At 39.1% G+C, this 21099-nt stretch overlaps 1 protein-coding gene across 2 annotated transcripts in view; it reads left to right on the forward strand.

Annotated features, from left to right (window-relative positions):
• The first annotated feature begins 2304 nt into the window (after positions 1–2304).
• LOC149211228 (uncharacterized) overlaps positions 2305–21099 on the forward strand; it is a 149124-nt gene continuing 130329 nt past the window's right edge. For both annotated transcript variants that reach the window (XM_089396972.1, XM_089396973.1), the window contains exons 1-6: positions 2305–3235; positions 3457–3557; positions 3694–3819; positions 3914–4209; positions 4349–4509; positions 4601–5619. In XM_089396972.1, the coding sequence (XP_089253098.1) occupies positions 2791–3235; positions 3457–3557; positions 3694–3819; positions 3914–4209; positions 4349–4509; positions 4601–5619 (2148 nt within the window). In that variant the 5' untranslated portion in view covers positions 2305–2790. The remainder of the gene's footprint in view (positions 3236–3456; positions 3558–3693; positions 3820–3913; positions 4210–4348; positions 4510–4600; positions 5620–21099) is intronic.

A 21099-nucleotide genomic window follows, 5' to 3' on the forward strand; every position in this document is an offset into this window, starting at 1 on the left:
ATAACGATCTAGCGAGTGAGCATTTAATTACGGGTTGGATAGCATCGTTAATTAGGATCAGCGTTGAGGTTGAAATTTCATATATACATGTTATCTATCAATTAGAACTTTGATGATGATCATTTGTCCTTCCTGCTTGTTTTTACCTTTATCTAGATTTATGAGTGTGATGTAAGATTTTATTTAATTATATTTAAAAAAATTCTTATAATCACAATAACATATTAATTTAACTATAACATAGAATTTTTTAAAAACTTTATAAAATATAATTTATCAATTAGAAATTTGATGATGATCGTTTGTCCTTCCTGCTTGTTTTTACCTTTATCTAGATTTATGAGTGTGCTGTAAGATTTTATTTAATTTAAAAAAAAAAAAATCTTATAATCACAATAACATATTAATTTAACTATAACATAGAATTTTTTAAAAACTTCATAAAATATAATTTTTTTTAATGAAATTATTATAATGGTATTTAATAAAGAACGCTGCTATTTAATTTGTTTGTATTCTTTTTTTCGTGTTTCTAAAAATACTATTTCCCGGACTTACTAAAAATTGTGACAAGAAATAAATGCATTTTTAATGACAAGAAATAAGTGAGGCAACAAATTGTCTAAATTAATCTTTATCTAAATCTAGAATTTAAATTGCTTATTAAAATTTATGGTAGTCAATTTAGATCCTTATCGACAAAATTTTACACGTCACTTTTTACCTTTCAGAAATTTCCTCTCAGTTAAATACGGTTAAAATTGAAAATAAAAACGTCAAATTGGAAATTACGATCATTGTTGTTTGCGATTTTTAAGTAAATTAGGTAAAAAGTTTTGAGATGTGTGGCCCGGACATTTCACCTATAGAAGTCGATGTTCCACCTATCATTCCAGGATCTTTAACACAGGGAAGCTTAAAAAAATTCTAAAAACAGAGTATTACATCACCATAAAAGGATTTGTATTCATTAAAAATAAAATGCCTAATACATATTTCTTCTTCTTTCACTCAGAGAGATTTACAAAAAAAAAATTCAACAACAAAAATTACTCTATCTCCTCTTGAGATTTTACACTGCTGTGTGTAAAAATCTCTTTTACATTTACCGCTGTGAAAACATTTTAAATATACTGCTGTAAAACCAATTCTTACACATGTTGTAAGAATTTCTTACATTACATTTACTGTAAAAAAAAATTGTTTTACTCGCACCATACAATTCACCATTCGCTCTTCCCTTTGTTTGAGCAACCAACAAAACTTACATTTCAACCCTGGTCTTTATGTTTCGCACTGCTGTGCGTTATCACACAAAATACAAAGTCATCCTAAAAAAAACTCTCGTGCTTCTTCTACAATCTGCTATACGATATTCGCCATTGCATTATACAAATGGCCTTCGTCTTCATTCTTTTCATTTACCCATTGCACTGCTGTGCAAAACCAAAGTTCTTCACGAAAGTCAACCCCAACGAAAACATATCGTAGACATTTCATATAGGTTAACAAAAAAAAATATAATAATACATGCCGTAAAAAAACATAAATATTTACCAACTTTCTACGATTAGCATTAACTTTCATTAAATATTTTCTGAAATGCTAGTCAAACAAAAGCGTTTACTCCACGTAATGTCATGTTGCAGTTCGTATGCAGGTTGGATTGATGGACGGCGGAGAACGTTGAGGTGAATCGGACGGTTGAGTTAGATTTCGGAAGCCCCTTCCATGCTGATCGTTATGTCCCGATGGAGCGGTGGTTTTGCAGAAGGTACAGGACGCGTGGAGGCATCTTACTGCATCCGAGTCGATTGTCCGGAAAGCCGTAGTCTTTAACGCGACTTTTTGAAAGCCTTTCCGGCGATTTTTTCCGGTGAAAATCCGGCAGTGATTTATGGAAATCCAAGTTTGATAACTAATTTCTGCACAATGAAACTGTCCCAGGGGTTTTTCAGGGTGCTGAATCCGAATATGCAGTTAAAAAACCATTTTAACTGCAACAAATCATGATTTCAGCTCAATTTCTTCCGCCGGATTCCGTCACCGGAATCTCAAAAAGTCGCATTATAGACAACTCCGTCCGGAAACGCCTTCACAGCAGAAGCGGTCCGAAATGTGTCAGAGGGGAAGCGTGGAGGCATCTTACTGCATCGGAGTCGATTGTCCGGAAACCGCCTTCACAGCAGAAGCGGTCCGAAATGTGTCAGAGGTTTTGGTGCAGCGCTTTTGGGCGCAGAACAAATGCAGTTGAAATTATATTTCAACAAACAAATCATCCATAAATAATTTGAATCATTCATTTCTCATCAGATTAGAGTGTTTTGATCAACAGGAATCCCCTAGTTTCTTGCCCGCCAATTCCACATGGAGTGGCGAGTTGCTCTCTGCACAGCCACCCAGTTTACCTCCCACCAGTTTCTTCGCCGCCAGCTCCACATAGAGTGGGGAGTTGCCCTCTGAATATCAGCCAGTTTCCCTCCCACAAGTTGAATCATAGGGTGGGGATCGCGTTCCCAAAATTACTCAGTTTCTGCCCGTCCAGCTCATCAGAGGGTGGCTTAGTTGCCTTCTGAAGAACACTCAGTTTCTCTCCCGCTAGGTCTATCAGAGGGTGGTGACTTGTCTTCTGAAAATCACCCATTTTTTCTAGGTCATTGCCACAGAGGGTGGGTAAATTGCTTTTGGAGATCAGCCAGTTTCTCTCTGGCCAGATCCAGGAACAGGTGGGGACTTGCCTTCTGAAAATCACCCAGTTTCTCCTCGCCCAGCTCCATATAGGGTGGCGTGATGTCTTCTGAAGATAATAGTAGAATAGATAGGAAAGAGGCCAGAAGAGCCATGGCGGATAAAATCTTTTGTATCCTCTTCCCGTGTTTTTCGCCACCAGATGATTCTCCACTGTGTGAAGACTTGCCTTCTGAAAATCAACCAGTTTCTCAACGACCATCTACATCAGCGGGTGGGGACTTGCCTTCTGAAGACCTCCCAGTTTCTCAACGGCCATCTACATCAGAGGGTGGAGACTCAGCCTCTGAAGACCAGCGGGTTTCTCAACAGCCATCTACATCAGAGTGTGGGGACTTGCCCTCTGAAGACCTCCCAGTTTCTCAACGGCCAACTACGTCAGAGGGTGGAGACTTGGCCTCTGAGGATCACCTGGTTTCTCAACGGCCATCTACATCAGAGAGTGGGGGTTTGCCTTCAGAAAATCACCCAGTTTCTGCATCAGAGGGTGGGGACTTATTTACGGCATTTAATAATAGAATACCCAATAATAGGAGAGGGAACGAGAGCAATGGCAAATAAAAACCTGTTGCATACACTTTCCGTGCTTTTCATCATGGCCATTTGAAGAAGATGATACCTCTTCTTCAAATTATTACTTTAAATTTATGTCTTTCTGTAGAATATCAATAATGAGCGATTCTAATAATGTTGGTGGTGATCGTGCAGAAACTGAGGATAAGATTATCGACTACATAACGCAACGTTCGAACGCAAGAGATTTGGATGGTTTTATTGAGATTCTATCTCGTTTCGATCGGATAGCTAAGGTTATCGATCAATAGTATAAGTTTTGACATCCATCTTAATATAAATCTAAACTATATCATTGGAAGGCATTCTTATTTATCGTCGTGATCTCTGCCCAACCCAATAAATATATCTCATTTTGGTTTGCTTTTATAGGGAAAATCGTTATGTCAAGAACCAGAACAGACTTATCGCTCCTGCTTTACTTGGCTTAATAATTCAGGAGGCCTCAAGCAATTAGGAGAAATTCTGTCAAAACTGATAGAGTGGGCTTCTGCCTTGGTGGGTAATAATTTTCATTAAAAGTTTCATAAGCTGCAAAGTTTGAGAATTATTTTACAAAAACTAAGTTCTTATCAATTTTTATGGTGTTCAGAAAGAATGTTTTCAATCTGGACCTGTTCTAAGTTTAATAGAGAAAATAGGGAATGCAAACGTTGCTACTGCTGGTCTTCTTGCCGTTGCATACGTGTTGGAGACGGTTGAACAAATTTCTGAAAACAATGAAGAGTGCCTGCGTCTTTTAAAGGAAATATATTTTTTAGCCCAACTTGTTAAGCAACTTAAAGACAGCCAAATCGAAGTGCAGACTTTAATCAACCGCGCAACAGAATTGGTTGTCCAAGAAGCCATAACTCTGGTAAAGCAAATCGAGTCGGACGGTTTTTGCAAGTGCGTAATCAACCTTTAGTTCTGTAATGACATGTCGATATAGTAGATCAGATTTCTTCGTCTCTTTCATTTGCACACGTGGTACATGTTTAATACCCATATACTAGCGGTTTTACGAAATTTTAGTCCTTGATTGCAGGTGGTGGTCAGCCTCAATAAACGAAGGAAATCTCCGCAAAACGGAGCGACAGATAACCTCGATGTACCAGAACATTAATGCCCATATGGGCATTCGTCTTTTAAATGCCGTCGAGCGTAACAATCAGCCCCGGTTGTCGAGAGGATATCCTGAACATGCTGGTGAATATGATATGAAATTAATTAATCTAGTTTTGAAATTTATAGGCATTAATTTTATATTAATGACATTATAAAATTGTTGAAATTACAGTCGGAATGGAGGACGCATTTAGAGAAGTAATGGGTTTGATTGAATGGGGCAGTCCCAAAAAGGCTATCGGGGTTATCTTGTACGGGTTTGGAGGCATGGGCAAGACTACCCTTGCAGATGCTGTTTTCTCACGAGTTGACTTGGATGGATGCCGATATTCCATGGTCGAACTCTGCGAGAATATGGATCTTACCAAGATAGTAGAGTTGCAAAAAGACATATTAAAAGATTTGATGGGAACCAAAAATATCCCAGAATTTAGAAAGCATGAGGAAGGACGGAGATTGCTGAGCAGAAAGTTAGAAGAGGTACCGGCTCTCATCTACATTGATAACGTTTTGGATAAAGATAACCTTCGACAGCTTTTGCCACTGAAGTTGGATAAAGCAAAGAAGGTCAGGCTGCTTATTACTGCACGTGACAGAAATGTGCGTAAAGCATGCCCAATGGAAACTCCTCCCAGAGAGTATCGTATGACGGGCATTTCGTCTGCAGCCTCAAAGAGTTTATTAGACAAGCAATTGCACGACGCCGCACAAGGTCGATTGGCAAACGGAATGACCAATGACATGGAAGGAAATTCAGATTCTAATATCGACCACATAATACAGAAATGTGGTGGAATTCCGTTACTCTTAACCTTAGTAGCACATGAGCTATCCTGTGCAAAGGACACGCTTGAATTTCGGCAAGTGATTGAAGATCTAGAAAAAATGGAGGGTGAAGAATTTGGCGAAAAATTAGAATCTTACTTCTTCGTTTACGACAAGCTTCCCCAGCAGTGCCAGGAGCCATTCCTCGATATTTGTTCATCTTTTGAAGGATGGGACTGGGACACGGTAGCTGATATTCTTGGAAATTCCGCCCTCGACAAGTTAGAACGTAGAGCACTTGTGACCAAAGGCGCAAATGGGGCTGTAACTGTACATGAGGTCATTTTGAAGATCGGTCGAAGAAAGGCCAAGGGAATGAGATTCAGATTCACCACCACCAGTGAACTGCAAAAGGAGGATCAAAAGGTACTAAATATATGAACCTCAAAAGGTAATCATACACCATTTTATTTATTTATTTTTTAAAAAACGCCATCTTTTATATAGAAAAATGAAAGTATAAAATACATATTTCTTTTTCAGTTGCGTTTCCGCTTTGTACCTAGATAATTGTCATCCGTGTTAATATTAGCATGGATAGAGTGATAAGAATATTTAATATTTAAATATATAATGTTTTTCTGAAAATTTTTAAATATATAATGTTTTTGTGAATTTTTATAGTTTACTAAAAAAAAATTAGTGTAATTATATAAATTGTTTTTGTGAATTTTTATAGTTTACTAAAAAAAATTAGTGTAATTATATAAATTAAATGGTTAATACAGAGAGGTATGCATAAACTTATAATAAACTTTAAACCATTTACACACTTAGCTATAGAGATTTTTAGTTTATAAATAGGTTTTATTACAATACTCTGAATCATCAATATTATATGCCTAAAAATGAATCATCAATATTATATGCCTAAAAACGAGAACTCATTTCACATGAGATCTTTCTTAATGAGCAGATCACATTTAAATGTGATTTGCTCATTCAACTTGTCATGACGATGAACCACACTGGATGTTTCAAAATGCGTCGACATAAGTTTTTCTATGTGATTTTCGCCAAAGATTCTTCAAAAAAAAAGATGCATTTCAACAACAATTTCCATAATCATGTCTCTCTCAAGGAATTGAACCTAGGTTGAGGGAAATAAAAACATTTCTTTCAAATTAGCTAAAATAACAACAAATACTCAACTATTTCTAAATTAAATAGATAAACAAAAATTAGGGGCATACATTTTTGTTTTAATAATAATCTATTAATTACTTTTATTTTATTAGATAAGTTACACCATGTGTAATATTCCTTTTTTATATATGGTCAAAGTGGACGAAATCTGACCATGGTATTTACGGTGGTATTTACCCATGGTATCCATCCATGGTAATTGCCTCGTTTCTCAGGGAAAAATAGTAAAATATGATTTCTATAGAGTCCATTAAACCTATAAAAGGGGATAGGAGCTAGGCCTTTAGATCATCTGAGTTTATCTATGTTATTATTTTTCTTGAGAATTTGGCGAGTTCTAATTTGATCCCAGGGACGAAACCATGGCTGTGATTTGTCCACTGAATCCATTCAGGATCCACGATTTTATTTTCTCTTTTGTTAATCAATCGCCCATGCCATTGCAGGGCCCCAATATTTTGTATGAGCATGTACTATCTTTTTTAGTTAATATTATAAATAAAAGTTGCATTTCTTTTAGGTGTCTTGTGTTATATATTTGGATTGTCAATATCTCATTTACAACACTAAAATACACTAAAATATTCGATTATTTTCTTGTTAAAAGTCTCGCAGTTGTACCAGAGTTGGTTTTCATACCAACCTAAAAATTTATTGGTTTTCATGCCAACCTGAAAGTTTATTGGAAAATAATTTAAAAACTAATTTTTAAGTTATCTCCCATAATCACCCTAGCTAGTAATCTATCAATATCGGTCGCTTATTCACATCCACCCTAGTTGATATTTGCCAAAAGATTGCCATATCTATCCGATAGCTTAACATCGAAGATTTTTGCAACCTTATGGGACCGATCTATTTATCAAGGGCTGAGATCTATTGCCCCTAACATAAATCAAGCTTATTTTCAGTCCAAGAGATTGAGATATATCATTCATCTCAAAGGGAGATCATATTTCATATATGTGGCCACTCGTAATTGTTTAAAAGTTGTAGGCCACAACTGGGACACTCGTTTACACCATTAACTGTCCAGGGTTACCGTTGCCTCAGCTCTGTGGCTTGGGGTCAACGATATATTGATCACGTGGATAAGCCACAATTCATATTTCATATATGTGGCCACTCGTAATTGTTTAAAAGTTGTAGGCCACAACTGTGACACTCTTTTACACCATTAACTGTCCAGGGTTACCGTCGCCTCAGCTCTCTGGCATGCGGGGGCAACGATATATTGGTCACGTGGATAATCCACAATTCCAAACCGAGCCCGCCCATCCATAATTGCCCACACACAACAGGAGCTCTATGTTGAGCTATACACAGCAAAGGGAGTGTTAGAGATCGAACAAAAACAACAGAATCAGGCTCCTTTACTGCGGCAGCGCTTGGCATAAGTCAAATATACAACATTGTCAAACTTACACTTATGACAGAAAAGACGGAGACCGAGAGGACCAAAGATTATAACAATAGCGGTCTGATTGCGGAGCATACTATCGATTCTCCTTAAGTTGATTAGACCCACCTTCATACCAATTGAAAGCAGAATTAGCACAGAGCACAAAAGGATGTTCCGTCGTTGAACCCGCTAGTGCTAAGCAAAGTACCGTTGGGTGCAGGGGCCCCTGATGAAGACCAGGAATCAGTCATGACGTCAGCGGTCCAAGATTGTTCATATAGAGTGGGCCCGACAGTCGTGCAACGTCTATTTGGGAAGCGCATTTGCCAAAGTTCCAAGGGATTTTCCAGAATCAAGAGGACAACTATATATCTTGGAGAGAGTTGAATTAATTTGAGCATGCAAACTTAAAACATAAACTCACACAAATTTTATTCATTTCTTTACTCAATTACATCATGCTTATATAGGAATTCCTAACCACTCATAACTAACTCTGTTCAACTGCTTATAACTAATTCTGTTCAACTTCATTCATAACTAACTATTTCTACATTATTCTCACATCCTCCCTTAATGGAGAAATAGATTTTCTACCATACCTAACTGACTTCTAGAACTTGTACTTTCAACATCTGCTGTATTCTCTAGATTGCTCTAACTACTGCATTAACAGAGGGTAGTTGGGATTAATACCTTTCTACCACTCCCCCTTAATTCCAACTATATAACAAACTATATATTCTTAAGGATGACCTGCTGGTCTAAGTCATGCAGTCATCTTTGAACATGAGCGGCCTTCGAAGAACATCCATGGTAGTATCCTCCAATGTAGGAGTCATCTTGAAAGTAGATCCAATAAAACTTCTAACAACCGGGCAAGTTTTAATCTCAGTGATTTCTTCAACAGCGTGATCCTCAACAACATGAGTGATTTCTTCAGGGACATGATCTTCAATAACATGAAACTCTTTGTCAATGGACTCAAAAACACTGCTAATCCCAAATGGGTTCATGAAAAAATGATCATTAAAAGGATCATCGTCAAAAAAGTCTAAAATAATAGACATATCAATTAGCTTTATCACACTTCAAACAAAACGCCTTTTCTACAGCCTCTCTCTGCAAAGAAAACCGGGCCGACTGAAAAAGAATATGACCACGGTAATATAAACGGTGAACAGAAACTTGCAAAAAACACCAGCAAAGTTTGCTGCACCGGGTCGAACACTATCCATCTGACGAACCAGCCCAAGCGTACTACCAGGAAACGGCCCAACCCTACGCTCAGTATCAGGAAGCGGCTCACGGGTATGAACAATACCAGAGCCAAGAAACCCCACAAGGGTATGCGCAATACCAGTCCCAGGAAAATCCTCGTGGATATGACCAGTACCAGAACCAAGAAAACGCGCAAGGGTATGCAGAATATCAGAACGGGGAAAATCCTCAAGGGTATGAACAATATCAAAATCAGAAAACTACCCAATACTCCGTCTACTCCGCGCCTTCAGTCGAACTATAGGTTGCCACGGATCGAACCAAAGCACAAAAGAAATCGGTTGAGTGTTCTTGCAAGAACAAAGAACAAAATACCAGAGTTCTGGCAGCACACAAGCACGCACAACGGTGCCCGTTCTCGACAGCCGCGACAGCACTCCTCACTGTCTCGGGCTACTCAACGGTCGCACTCCACACACATGGACTTAAAAACAGAAAACCAGAAAAAAATGAGACAAGGCTCACACAGTGTTCCGTTAACACAACACGTACCACGCACATAACACGGGTACCAGTCTCGACGTCCTCCAACAGGTTCCAACAACACAGCGTCTAACTGCTCAACGCCTCCGGAACTGATCTTGATGTCCTCCACCACAACAGCTGCTCGCACACAGGTCTCTTCACGCACACTCTAATGGCAGAGTCTTACTGCCCACGAAAAGAAGAGAGGCGCAGACACCAGAGAGGCGCAGACACCACTCGCCTTTCTCACCTCCTGCGCTCTCACCCCAGCTCAAACCCTGAGCTCTGATACCAACTTAAAACATAAAACTGACACAATTTTATTCATTTCTTTACTCAATTACATCATGCTTATATAGGAATTCCTAACCACTCATAACTAACTCTGTTCAACTGCTTATAACTAATTATGTTCAACTTCATTCATAACTAACTATTTCTACATTATTCTCACATGCAACATTGATTCTAAGGTTAATTCTATTGTCTTTTAGCAGAGTCACAAGGGCCAAAATTATAAGGGACCAGAATTCTGTCATTATTTTTCCTTCAAAGGCTAGTCGACTTCTATTCCTTCACTAGGAACCATGTCACACAATTAAGGAGGTCGAATTCTAGGTGTGACAACAGTGGAGTTAAGGGTCAAAGATAGTTAAAGCTGAATTTTTGTATTGACCATGGTCAATTTATCCGAGAGCTAGTTGAAGAATTTAGCACAATTATAGTTAATGAGATTTTTCTAGGCATGATAACTATTTGTGAGGTGTTTTTCAATTTTTCTTCTTATTCCAATCTTCACTTATTATTATTAGAGTGTATCTTCGTTAGTTCATTAAATAGGTACCAAAACAAAGAGATGGGAACACAAGATGTTGGCATCCTTCCAGGGCCAAAACCTCTCCCTCTTGGAGAGGAAAACCCACACAAAATTCTTCTTATAGAGATTCCAATTGACAAATACCAAGACCGTGACCCTTGACCTACTAGGCCACTCCAAGACCAAGACATCAATCCTCTTCTTACTACTGAGATCATCATCAACACTGTTACTTCACCTTGGACATTATTCTTGCACCTTCACTGACATGTTGTACCATATCTCCATCTTCACTTAGATCATTATTGCACTCTTACTGAGATCATCATCATGTCAACTAGGTCTCTATACTGACCTTGTCTTCATTGAGATCTTGACTGTGTTTATGTGATTATTGTGAGCATGCCGAGAGTGTATTTCATGACAAGTATGTCGAGACTGTGACTGCAACTGCGAGATCATTGTGATCCTCCTTATGCCGATATAGTAAGACTGAGATTACACCTAGAATGTATGTTGAGACAGTGAGGGTCCCTGAGGTCTTTCTCATCATATATATATATATGCAAAGACTGCTAGGAGATAAGTTCACCAAGACTGTGATAGTGCTTTTCTCTACACCGAGATCTTCCCTACACCGAGATTGGAATCATGATGACCATCCAAGAAATATAGAGCCACTATACTCACCGAGATTCTGAACCACTGTGATTATACTTGACCGAGATTCTGAGCCACTGTACTTGATCGAAGTTTCGAAGTTGTCCAAAAATCATTGACTATAATTTTGAACCTTAACGCCTATTTATAGTGGTTATGTCTCCCATATTTGGCCGACGTGTCAATATGAACCAATGTGTCTCTTTTATTGATTCGACACCACATTTATATATGCTTTGAGGTCAACGTGAGTGTCTTCTTCATCGTTTAGCTTGGAGACTTCTTCTCGTGCTTGTCTTGGAGGGTTGTTTAGACTTTTCATTACACATGACATTGACTCTTTGACATCCTAAGGCTCTCAATGGGAGCCTCTTGCTCATGAAACCCATGCAACAAGGAATAATAAATTAATTTTACAAAAAAAATCATAATTACAATGTCATGATGCAACAAGGAATAATAAATTAATTTTACAAAAAAAATCATAATTACAATGTCATGAAGACGGAACCTAGTTACACGTTCTTCAACATATTTGAGAGAGACGAATTATTTGTGTCTAGCAAGGGTGTCAAAGAGCCGAGTTATAAAAGGAGAGGGACACATTATTTTGTGGGCATCAATAGTTCCAAGGATGAATACCAGCAGTGAGCTCAAGTACCAAATTATTGCAGAAGGCCCACATATAGCTAGGTCAATCTCGGAAAATCAATGTATTATTGGGTTGTATTATTTTTGTTATGAGGAGACTGTTTGTTTATGTCAACAGAGAATATAAATAGAGAAAATTGCTGGAATATAAGACATTGAATCACTGCATAAATTTCCAGAAAAATTGTTCCATGGGTCGTGTCTTTTGTACTGTAACTGATTGACCTTTTAAAGGAACTGGGCATGTATCTCAGGAGTCTAATATGTTATCAAAGGCCAAGAGTTATGTGTCATCTACAATGTATTAGATTTCACCTTACCTGGAGCAGAGTTGTAATAGAAATTGTAACCAACATAACGAATGTACATGGCAGAGACTAATTCCTAAATTTTGCAGTCATTGGAAGATGAATTACCTTTCTCATTGGCCAAGTCGTGTGGCTTCTTGAGCAGATTTTGACCTTCATGATGAGCCATGTTGGGCATCAAAGAAGTGTATATATATATCATTTATGCATGGTTGTTGGAGTAAGTAGTATGAGTTCCATATCATCCTGGAGGTTGAGTTTGGCTCTAAGCATGGACATGAATTTCAGAGCATTTTTTGAGTTTGGGATATAGATACTTGAGTCAACATACCAAGTTTTATTGAAATCTTTGGAACAAATTTGTTTGAAGCTAAAATGGGCCAAATTTTTTTTAAGGTTAACTTAATAATTGGAAGGGCATGATTGAAAAAGTGTTTTCTTGCTTTTATATGTAAGGATATGGGACCTTCCCTAGAAAATGCCCATAAAATATTGGACAAAATTATAGATAAAATAGAAGAAAAATGGGGACGTTTTTACAACAATACCACTTCAAACCAAAGTAGAAGGAATTTCTAAAAAAGAGTACATGCCATTCTCCAACGAAAGCGCCCATCAGAAATGAAGGATAGGGAAGAGGGGCTAAGAATCTGTAACAAAAGCGCCCATCAAAAATGAAGGAAGGACAGGGAAGATGGGCTAAGCTCTTCACACTTGGATCTGAGATACAATGAATGAAGTCAGCCATAGACCTTTGTAAGTTGGAGGAATTAGACGCATGTTTGTCCGTGGTGGGGCAGCCAGAATGGAAGAAACTCAATTGGGCTCTCAAGCCATTTTTACTTGCATTAATAAAACCCTAATTTTGGGAACATACTTGTGAAGAGGTCAGGCTCACAATTGCTTCTTGTCTCAATAGGATCATGGCTTTAACATCACCACTATTGCCTTACAATAATGATATCATGAGGGAGATATTGCAACTGATAGTAGAAGCCCTTCAAGGGTTGAACAACATCATGCTTCCTACCTTTCAGAAGTGATGCAAAATCTTAGAACTCATGGCATAGTTTAGCTTTGGCTCATTCATGATGAGTTTGGAATGTGATGACTTAATCTTTAAGGTGTTCTAGAACTTTTACACCATCATTAAATCATCTCATCCCGACCGTGCCAAAACAAGCATGTAAAAGATTGTGTATTTGTTCCTAGAAAGAGATGCTGACATCTACAACATACTGAGATCCAAACTATTGACCATTTGGAGGAAGGAGGTAATTGTATCAACAACCGCCTATTATCTAGTGGAGAATTTGGTCATGCAAAACATAAAATTTCTCACATAGGTGCTGACTAAGAAGTTGCTTAAAAGGATTGATGGAAGAAGCAAGAACAAAAATAGTAAAACCTAAAGAAAAAATGAACTAAGAAGGAGAGGACTATGCTTTATCTACAAGGGACCATAGGCACCTAACCATTCATGCTTAGGTGATAAGAAGGAGGAAAAAAAGGCAGAACAATTAGAGACTCCTTCAGATCATGGGGATTCATTTATAGTTTGGTTCATTGGTTTTTAGGAGAGCACCCAGGAAGGATCTATGCATTCAAGTACGGATGGTGACCATCAACATAATGTTTTTAAGAGAGAATTGCAGGACAAGTTGATGACAATCAATCAGTCTAACAAATTACATGGGGAAAGGAATGAGGTAATTCCTCCTAACGATGTGGTAGAATTTTGTACAATTGATTCCATATATATCCAGGAGGACATCCATAAATAATATGGGCAATCAGGTATAGCTAATAGTCCATTAGTACATCCATGTTTGAAAACTAGAGAGGGTGAAAAATAGATTGTCCCCACATGTGGAGAAGGCCATGAAGAGGACATTCAAGGGGACTCAAGTGAAGAGCCAATAGGAATGAATTGGTGTGATGAGCATGATCATGATGGAAAACATGAAAAATATAGTATGCATGATCAACCATTTATGGAGATTCATTCGTAGGTTCAAGATGGAGCTATGATGGTTGAGCATCCAGTGTAGAAAGATACAGAGACATTCAACATGGCACCAAAATTGAACAGGTAGAGGAATTTTGAGAGAATATCCTACATTTCAAAACAGATATTATGATGTTGAAGCAGAGAGTCTGGACAGTCCAAGACATTGTCTTATAGGAGAATAGGAAAATTGAGGAGCTCATAAGGGTATGTGTCGAGTTAGCGGCCAAGTTGTCTAGTGTTGAGGAATGACTCAAGTCCCTCACAAGGAAACAAGAGGAGTATAGTTGGGAGTTCCAGAGCAGCTCTCTATAGGAGTACATAGATAAAGCTTGCAACGCTACCAACCCACCTTTACACTCTAAGGAAAGTAGGGCAGAGTTCTCCAAATGGATCATGTTGAGTGACTAGGTGGAGCAGCATGAGTGGGGCATCAAAGCAAAGTCATCATAGTAGATTTGTTCCATGTGCAGGTATTCATCCTTCCCATGGCATGGATTAGCGAGAGATTATGAGTTGGTACTCTATTGATGGGATGATTCTTAGGAGGACACTTTTAGCCAAGGTCATATCACAATAGGGCCCTTAGGCATGGGCAGTGATGGAGGGCTGAGATGGTATCATAACCCATAGGTCCCATGACTTAGGTGGCATTGGGATCCAGGTGAATCTATTGAGGGTGGGATTGGCTGGAGGCTTGGTTGGGACCAGGTATCAAAGGATCTATTCAAGATCATTTAGCATGGGCACGTGGAATAACATGCTGGTTCATATGGGACCCCGGTACTAGTATACAGATGCTTTTGCTATTGATTGAAGTGGATTGCTTGAGGACAAGAAATCTTTAGGCAAGAGGATTTGTAATATTCCCTTTTTATATATGGTCAAAGTGGAAAAAAGTTTCCCCTGGTATTTCCCGATGGTAATTGCCTCATTTCTCAAGGGAAAATAGTAAAATATGATTTTTATAAAAGGGGATAGGAGCTAGGCCTTTATATCATCCTAAGTTTATCTATCTTAATGTGTTTTCTTGAGAACTTCACATGGCCAGTTCCTATTTGATCCTAGGGATGAAAACCTCGTGGGTGTGATTTATCTAGTGGATCCATTCAAGATCCATGATTGTGCTTCAGTCTTTTGTTTTCTCTTTTGTTGAGAAGTCGGGCATGCCATTGCAGGGGCTCCAATATTTTTTATGGGCATGTACTATCTTCTTCAGTTACTAATATAAATAAACACTGCATTTCTTTTAGGTCTCTTATGTTCTATGATTTGCTTGTTAGTATTTCATTTAGAACACTAAAATATTCCAGATCTATTGATTATTTTCTTGTTGGCATCTCATGACATGTTCCTTTTATCTCACATGAAAAATGTATATTAGCGAATAAACTTTCCAACATTTAACTATAAACATATAAATGATAAATAAATTTGGTTGACGTTTTATTATCATTTTTTATTTCAATACAAATATTAGCATTAGATGTTGTGACAAAGACCATTTATATTTATCAAATAAATGTATATGAAATTTATACGTAAATGTATGTCATTTTCTCTCAATGATATTTAATATGAAAGAAAAAGAAAGACAACATTACTTCAAACTTATGTCTTACTATATCCCATATTGTTTTTACTAAAACAATAAGAAGGAAAATTTAATTGAGAACAAAACCTGCAATTTTCAGGTGAGGAGCACCCAAGGCTGCTACAACGCCGCATTCATTAATCAAACAATCACACATACACAAATATATAATGGTTACATTATGTTTGGGAGATCACAACAATCTCTTAGAAAATAGGATCTAAATCTAATCTTAGAAAAAAATCAAAGCATCCTTTCTCAATTATTTCTCAATTTCCCCCTTAATGGAGAAAGGATTAATCTCCACACCTAAGATCTCCCTAAACAATCCAAATTTCATCTTCCCAAGGGGCTTTGTGAAAATTCAGCAACATTTTCACAAGTATTATAATATTCAAGAAAAAATTCCTTAGACTGTATCTTTTCTCTAATAAAGTGAAACTGAGCATCAACATGCTTTGTCCTTGCATGTAAGATTGCATTATCAGGGCATAGTATTTATACCTTTTAGGTAGGCTAATATTGCAAGTAGATATCCTTTGCACCTCATTTTTTTCACCTAGTTTCTCTGAAAGTAATTCTCCACTTCTAGTTGGACTTTGACTGCTAGTGATGTCCAAGTTATTGAATTCTTCCTCAAGAATTTACTTCTCACTATTTTTTTCTCTCGCTTCTGCATTCTTGTCTTCAACCTCATAAAATATATGCCAGCTTTCATAGTTGATTTCCTTGTTGCCTTCATCTGATTGTTCATGGAAAATTACATCTCTACTCACAAATACCTTGTGAGTAGATGGATCAAATATTTTATATGCTTTAAATTCTGAACAATATCCTACAAAAATTCATTTATTAGCTTTAGCATCAAGCTTCCTTCTATTCTCCTTCGGAATATGTGCAAAGGCTTTACATCAAAAAACCCTCAAATCATGAACTACTAGTTTAAGCGATACAAGGCTTTGAATGGGGTCTCGAGATCAATATACCTTGTTGTAATTCTATTCTTTAATTAAACAATAGTACTAATGGCTTCTACCCAAAAAACATTTGAGAGGTTCTTATCTTTGATCATACTTCGTGCACACTCCACCAACGTTGTGTTTTTCCTTTCTGCAACACCATTCTGCCGTGGAGTGTAGGGTACTGTAAATTGTTGCACTATTCCATGATCCTTATAATACTTGATAAAATTCCCCAACCTGTATTCTCCCCCTTGATATGAACAAAGGATATTTATGAACTTCCCTATTTTCTTCTCTGCCATGTTTTTGAATTCTTTGAAATACTCGAAGAAATCATTATTTTTCCTAAGGCAGTACACCCAAGTGTACCTTGTGCAATCATCAATAAAAAACATAAAATAATAAGCACCCTTTATGGATCTAGTGTGAATAGGTCCACAAACATCAGAATGAACAAGTTCTAATACATCTTTTCTTCTCCTATCAGAATTAGAGGGGAATTCATCTCTGTGAATTTTTCCTAATGCACAAGCTTCATAAACAACATACTCATTTTTTAACATAGGGATTTCTTCAACCATGGTTTGTTTCTGTAACAAAAATAAATCAAGATAATTGATGTGACCATAAATTTGATGCCAAAGAATTTATGTTGACATAGTTGAAGAAGTCAATGTTTCATGACTTTTGCTGGTAACATCAAGCTTGTTGTTGGAGAGGTAAATCCCCTCTACGGATAGAGGCGATCCCTACTAGCCCAGCAGGGGTCTAGCAACAATCACACAATGCTGCTACGCATGTTCCTAATTACAATTAAACAAGAGGTAAAAAGCACCTACTTGGATTCCTGCGCTGTCGTTTGACGAAGAGATGTTGCCTTCGCTCCTCCGCTTCGGCTGGTCACAATCCTCCGCGATCTCCGCGAATAGATACCTGCACACACGAAGAGGAAACAAACACAAGCGTGAAATCTAGTAAAAGTAACCATACATCAGTCAGAAAAGATGTAATTCACATTTAACCATTGCATAGACAAATGAGAATGGAACAATAATAGCAGTCATCTATTATTAATCAGAATAGAGAAGAGTACAACCAAATGTTCTGACGTCGGTAACCTTCTCAGGAGGGGCCAGTCAGCATGTATCTCAAGCATTCACCTTTGAGGATGATTCTCCCAAGACAAACAACTCTCTCTCTCACACAAATAGCACAAAACAACCTTCCCTAAGCAATCAATCACTTCCACAGCTAGCACACCAAACCTATAGCAGCAATCTGAGCACTACAAGCTCTGTACAATCCAAGCTATTCCAAGCTCAGTCTAACTAGCTGCTCATGGTAATGGTGGAAGTTTATATAGGAGAAGGAGTCTCCTAAAAGGGTGGAAGGATGAGCTTATCCTTGAGGGAAACGGTTGCAAAGGGTCGAACAGTCATGCCATAGAAGGGAGTCGACATTCACAAAGCTAACAACCAAGCCTGGAGTTATCTGGAAGGCTGGTTGTTTGAACAAATTCGCCCAAACTGGATCAGCGCGGATAATGAGGAAACTGACGCGATGTCGCCGCGTCTACATAACTGGGACAGTCATGTCAGCGCGGAAGCACATGGGAAAGGCGCGCTGGCGACCAGCGTGGAAAAGTGATGTCCTTCCGAGCTGTCAGCGCATTGAATACACTATGGAGCGCCAGTAATCGCGGATATTTTTCAAACAGACGCGCTGATGCATAAAACTTTAGAAAAATGGGTTTCTGGGCTAGTTCAGAAGGCATGAAGCTTAGTGATTGACACAGCAGGGTGACTGACAGGAAGGCAGTGACAAATTACTGTGTAACAGATGCCCCCTAAAGCATGAAGACCGAGAGAGTGGGAGGGGTGAAATGCTTTACAACACACGCCGAACTGGAACACCACCAGGAAGGACCGAAATATCTCTGATAATCAAGTACATGCAGTCTAGGCATGGGCGCAACCATCCACAAAGACATGCGAAAAGGTCTGTGGAATGGACGCAGCCACCCAGCTAAAGAGACCATAATAATGACAAGGTATGGTCGCAGCCATCCATGAAGACTCAGGTATGGGCGCAGCCATCCATCAATGAGTCATGTAATGATCATCCACAAAATCGCAACCTGGCCCACAACAGACAGGGATCCAGGGTCTTGCGCTCCGTCCCGATCCGAACAAAGTACAAGTTCAAGCATGTGAATATATGAGTTGAAGTCGAACATGCATGAACATCGTCTGATTACCAGTCAATGATGAAAACTGTTAACAGACGCGAGAGGTACCACCAATAATGACAATGGCCCTCAAGGTACTATAGGTACAATCCGCGGCATGTGAATCAAAGAGCTGTTGTCGAACATCCACGGAATCATTCGATCGGAGGCCAATAATGAAAACCTCTCGTCGAACACGAAGAACCTGCCATTGAGGCATGCAGGCTCTAAGGCACCTGAAGGGAGTCTCTAAGTCACCTTCCCGGATAATGAGCTGAAGTCGACAGGAAGGGACCTTGATCGAAGGTGGGCCATAATGTTTCCCACATCATCGACGCGAGACAGAGGAAAAATGATTTGTGTGAGATAGCAGATGAGGCTGTATTATTACAGAGGTCAACTTCTCTTGAACATATCGGCGGCACTATGGCGAGTTTGGTAGTATTTGACATCAAATGAGCAAAGGGTATAGTGATGATGGCAATGGGCAGATGAGAGGTCGAATAGGATAACCCAAACCCACGGAGGCCAGTGAAAAACAAGACGAGATGGTCCCACCCAGACACGAAGCAAAAGAGTGCCATGTTCAAGAGCGACATACTGCCGACACGACTACGATTACAGTTCCATTTTCCCCACCATTTCTGGCAGGTACCCCGGTTATTTTTGGATGACAAGCTTGACGGGGATAGCATATGCTTGAAGAGTGTCATCTTGACAATACCCGATGTCATCAAGTGTTTAACGAGCCTGACAAAGGAAAAACTCGGCGTCTTTTCTTGTTTAGAGAGCCTGAAAAGACAGCAGAAAAGAAGACTCCAGGGGGGTCCTTTTTCGTACAGTTGTGTCTCTCGAGCCCGAAAAAGTATAAAACAATGCTCGAAAGAACCGCCCGACCATTACGATCGAGGAGTACTTTTCGTAAATAGTGCTTTTGACCCGAAAAAGTAAAAAAGCGGTCGAAAACACGTCGTTTTAGGGCCTATAACGAGTGCGAAACGACAAACACCCAGCAATCTTTTTAAGTTACACGGTCCGAAAAAGAGCTTAAAATGACCGCCTCTCGTTCCTTTTAACGAGCTGAAAGGAGACTCGGCTATCTTCTCTTGTTTAATGTCGGAAAAGAGCTTAAAGACGACATATTTGGGACCAAGCGATTTCAGAACCATGATGATTTCCACCGTTTATACTAACCTGCACAAGAGCACTACCCGCATAAATCCATTCGATATGAGTAAAAAACATATTAAAACATGTATTTGACAAAACTAGGGCTAAATTTATGGCAAAAGATGGCAAAAACCCAAAAATATGACAATTTTATGAGTTTTTGCTATAAATAGAAGAGGGTGAAAACTCATTTTTACCATTTTAACATTTCTGGATGTGAAGGACGTGGAGAAGCCAGAAAGTTGACGGAGTGATTTCCAGCCCGTACGGACACCATTTCTCGAACCGCTTCCTCCAGGTAGGTTCTCGCTCCTTTGCCCTGCATTTTGGTTGTTTTTGGTAGAATTTTAGCGGTCGAATCTGCCCAATCGGGCGAATTCTTGGTGCATGGATGCGCTCTCGGTCAGCGCGGATATCCCACGCGGGTCCGCGCTGGCCGAATTAGGACAAAACGTGGCCAACTTCGGGTCAGCGCGGAAAACCCGTGTTCTTCCGTGCTGACCTCGAAAATTAACAAAGGGCTGTCATGGCCAGCGCGTCTGTTTTTAAAACAGCCGCGCTGGCGCGGGAAAATTATTTTATTTTAATTTGAACATAAAAAATCCAATTCCAGCACTTCTAATTTCTTTTCATGGTTTCTGCAGGACGTAATGGCTTTCCAATGGCAGGAAAGAGTGCACGATGTCGAAGATATTGCTGCTTGGGCAAATGTGGATTGCTGCAATGCCATGCGGGCTTGCGGTTTTATGAAATTTTTCCTCACACCTCGCCTAAGAGCTCAGCATGATCTTCTCGAGCTACTGATCAGGGCATGGAACCCGGTGGATATGAAATTCACTATCCGGGGCCAGGATATCGAATTTGACCACATGGATATCTTCTTTTTGACCGGGCTGTCACGCCGAGGTGCGAGGCCCATCATAGAGGGGCAGCGACCTAGCGGCGGCACGCTAGATGATCTGATGGCTCGGGTATGTCCGGAGGCTGAGAAAGCGCGAAGTGGGAAAGTAGCAATCCCCACAGTGGGAAACATAGTGCTTCGCACCATTCTGTTCATGGTGACCCGGGCAGCGGGTAGTATGGCCAACCACGAGGCCTCAAAGACTCATCTCTTGTTAGCTCTCGATTGCCTTGAGCCTACAGTGTTTGATTGGT

The sequence above is a fragment of the Pinus tabuliformis genome, chromosome 1_2 (assembly GCF_031772625.1).
Source record: "Pinus tabuliformis cultivar Carrire ecotype Pingquan chromosome 1_2, CPIR1, whole genome shotgun sequence".
NCBI classification, from domain to species: Eukaryota; Viridiplantae; Streptophyta; class Pinopsida; order Pinales; family Pinaceae; genus Pinus; species Pinus tabuliformis.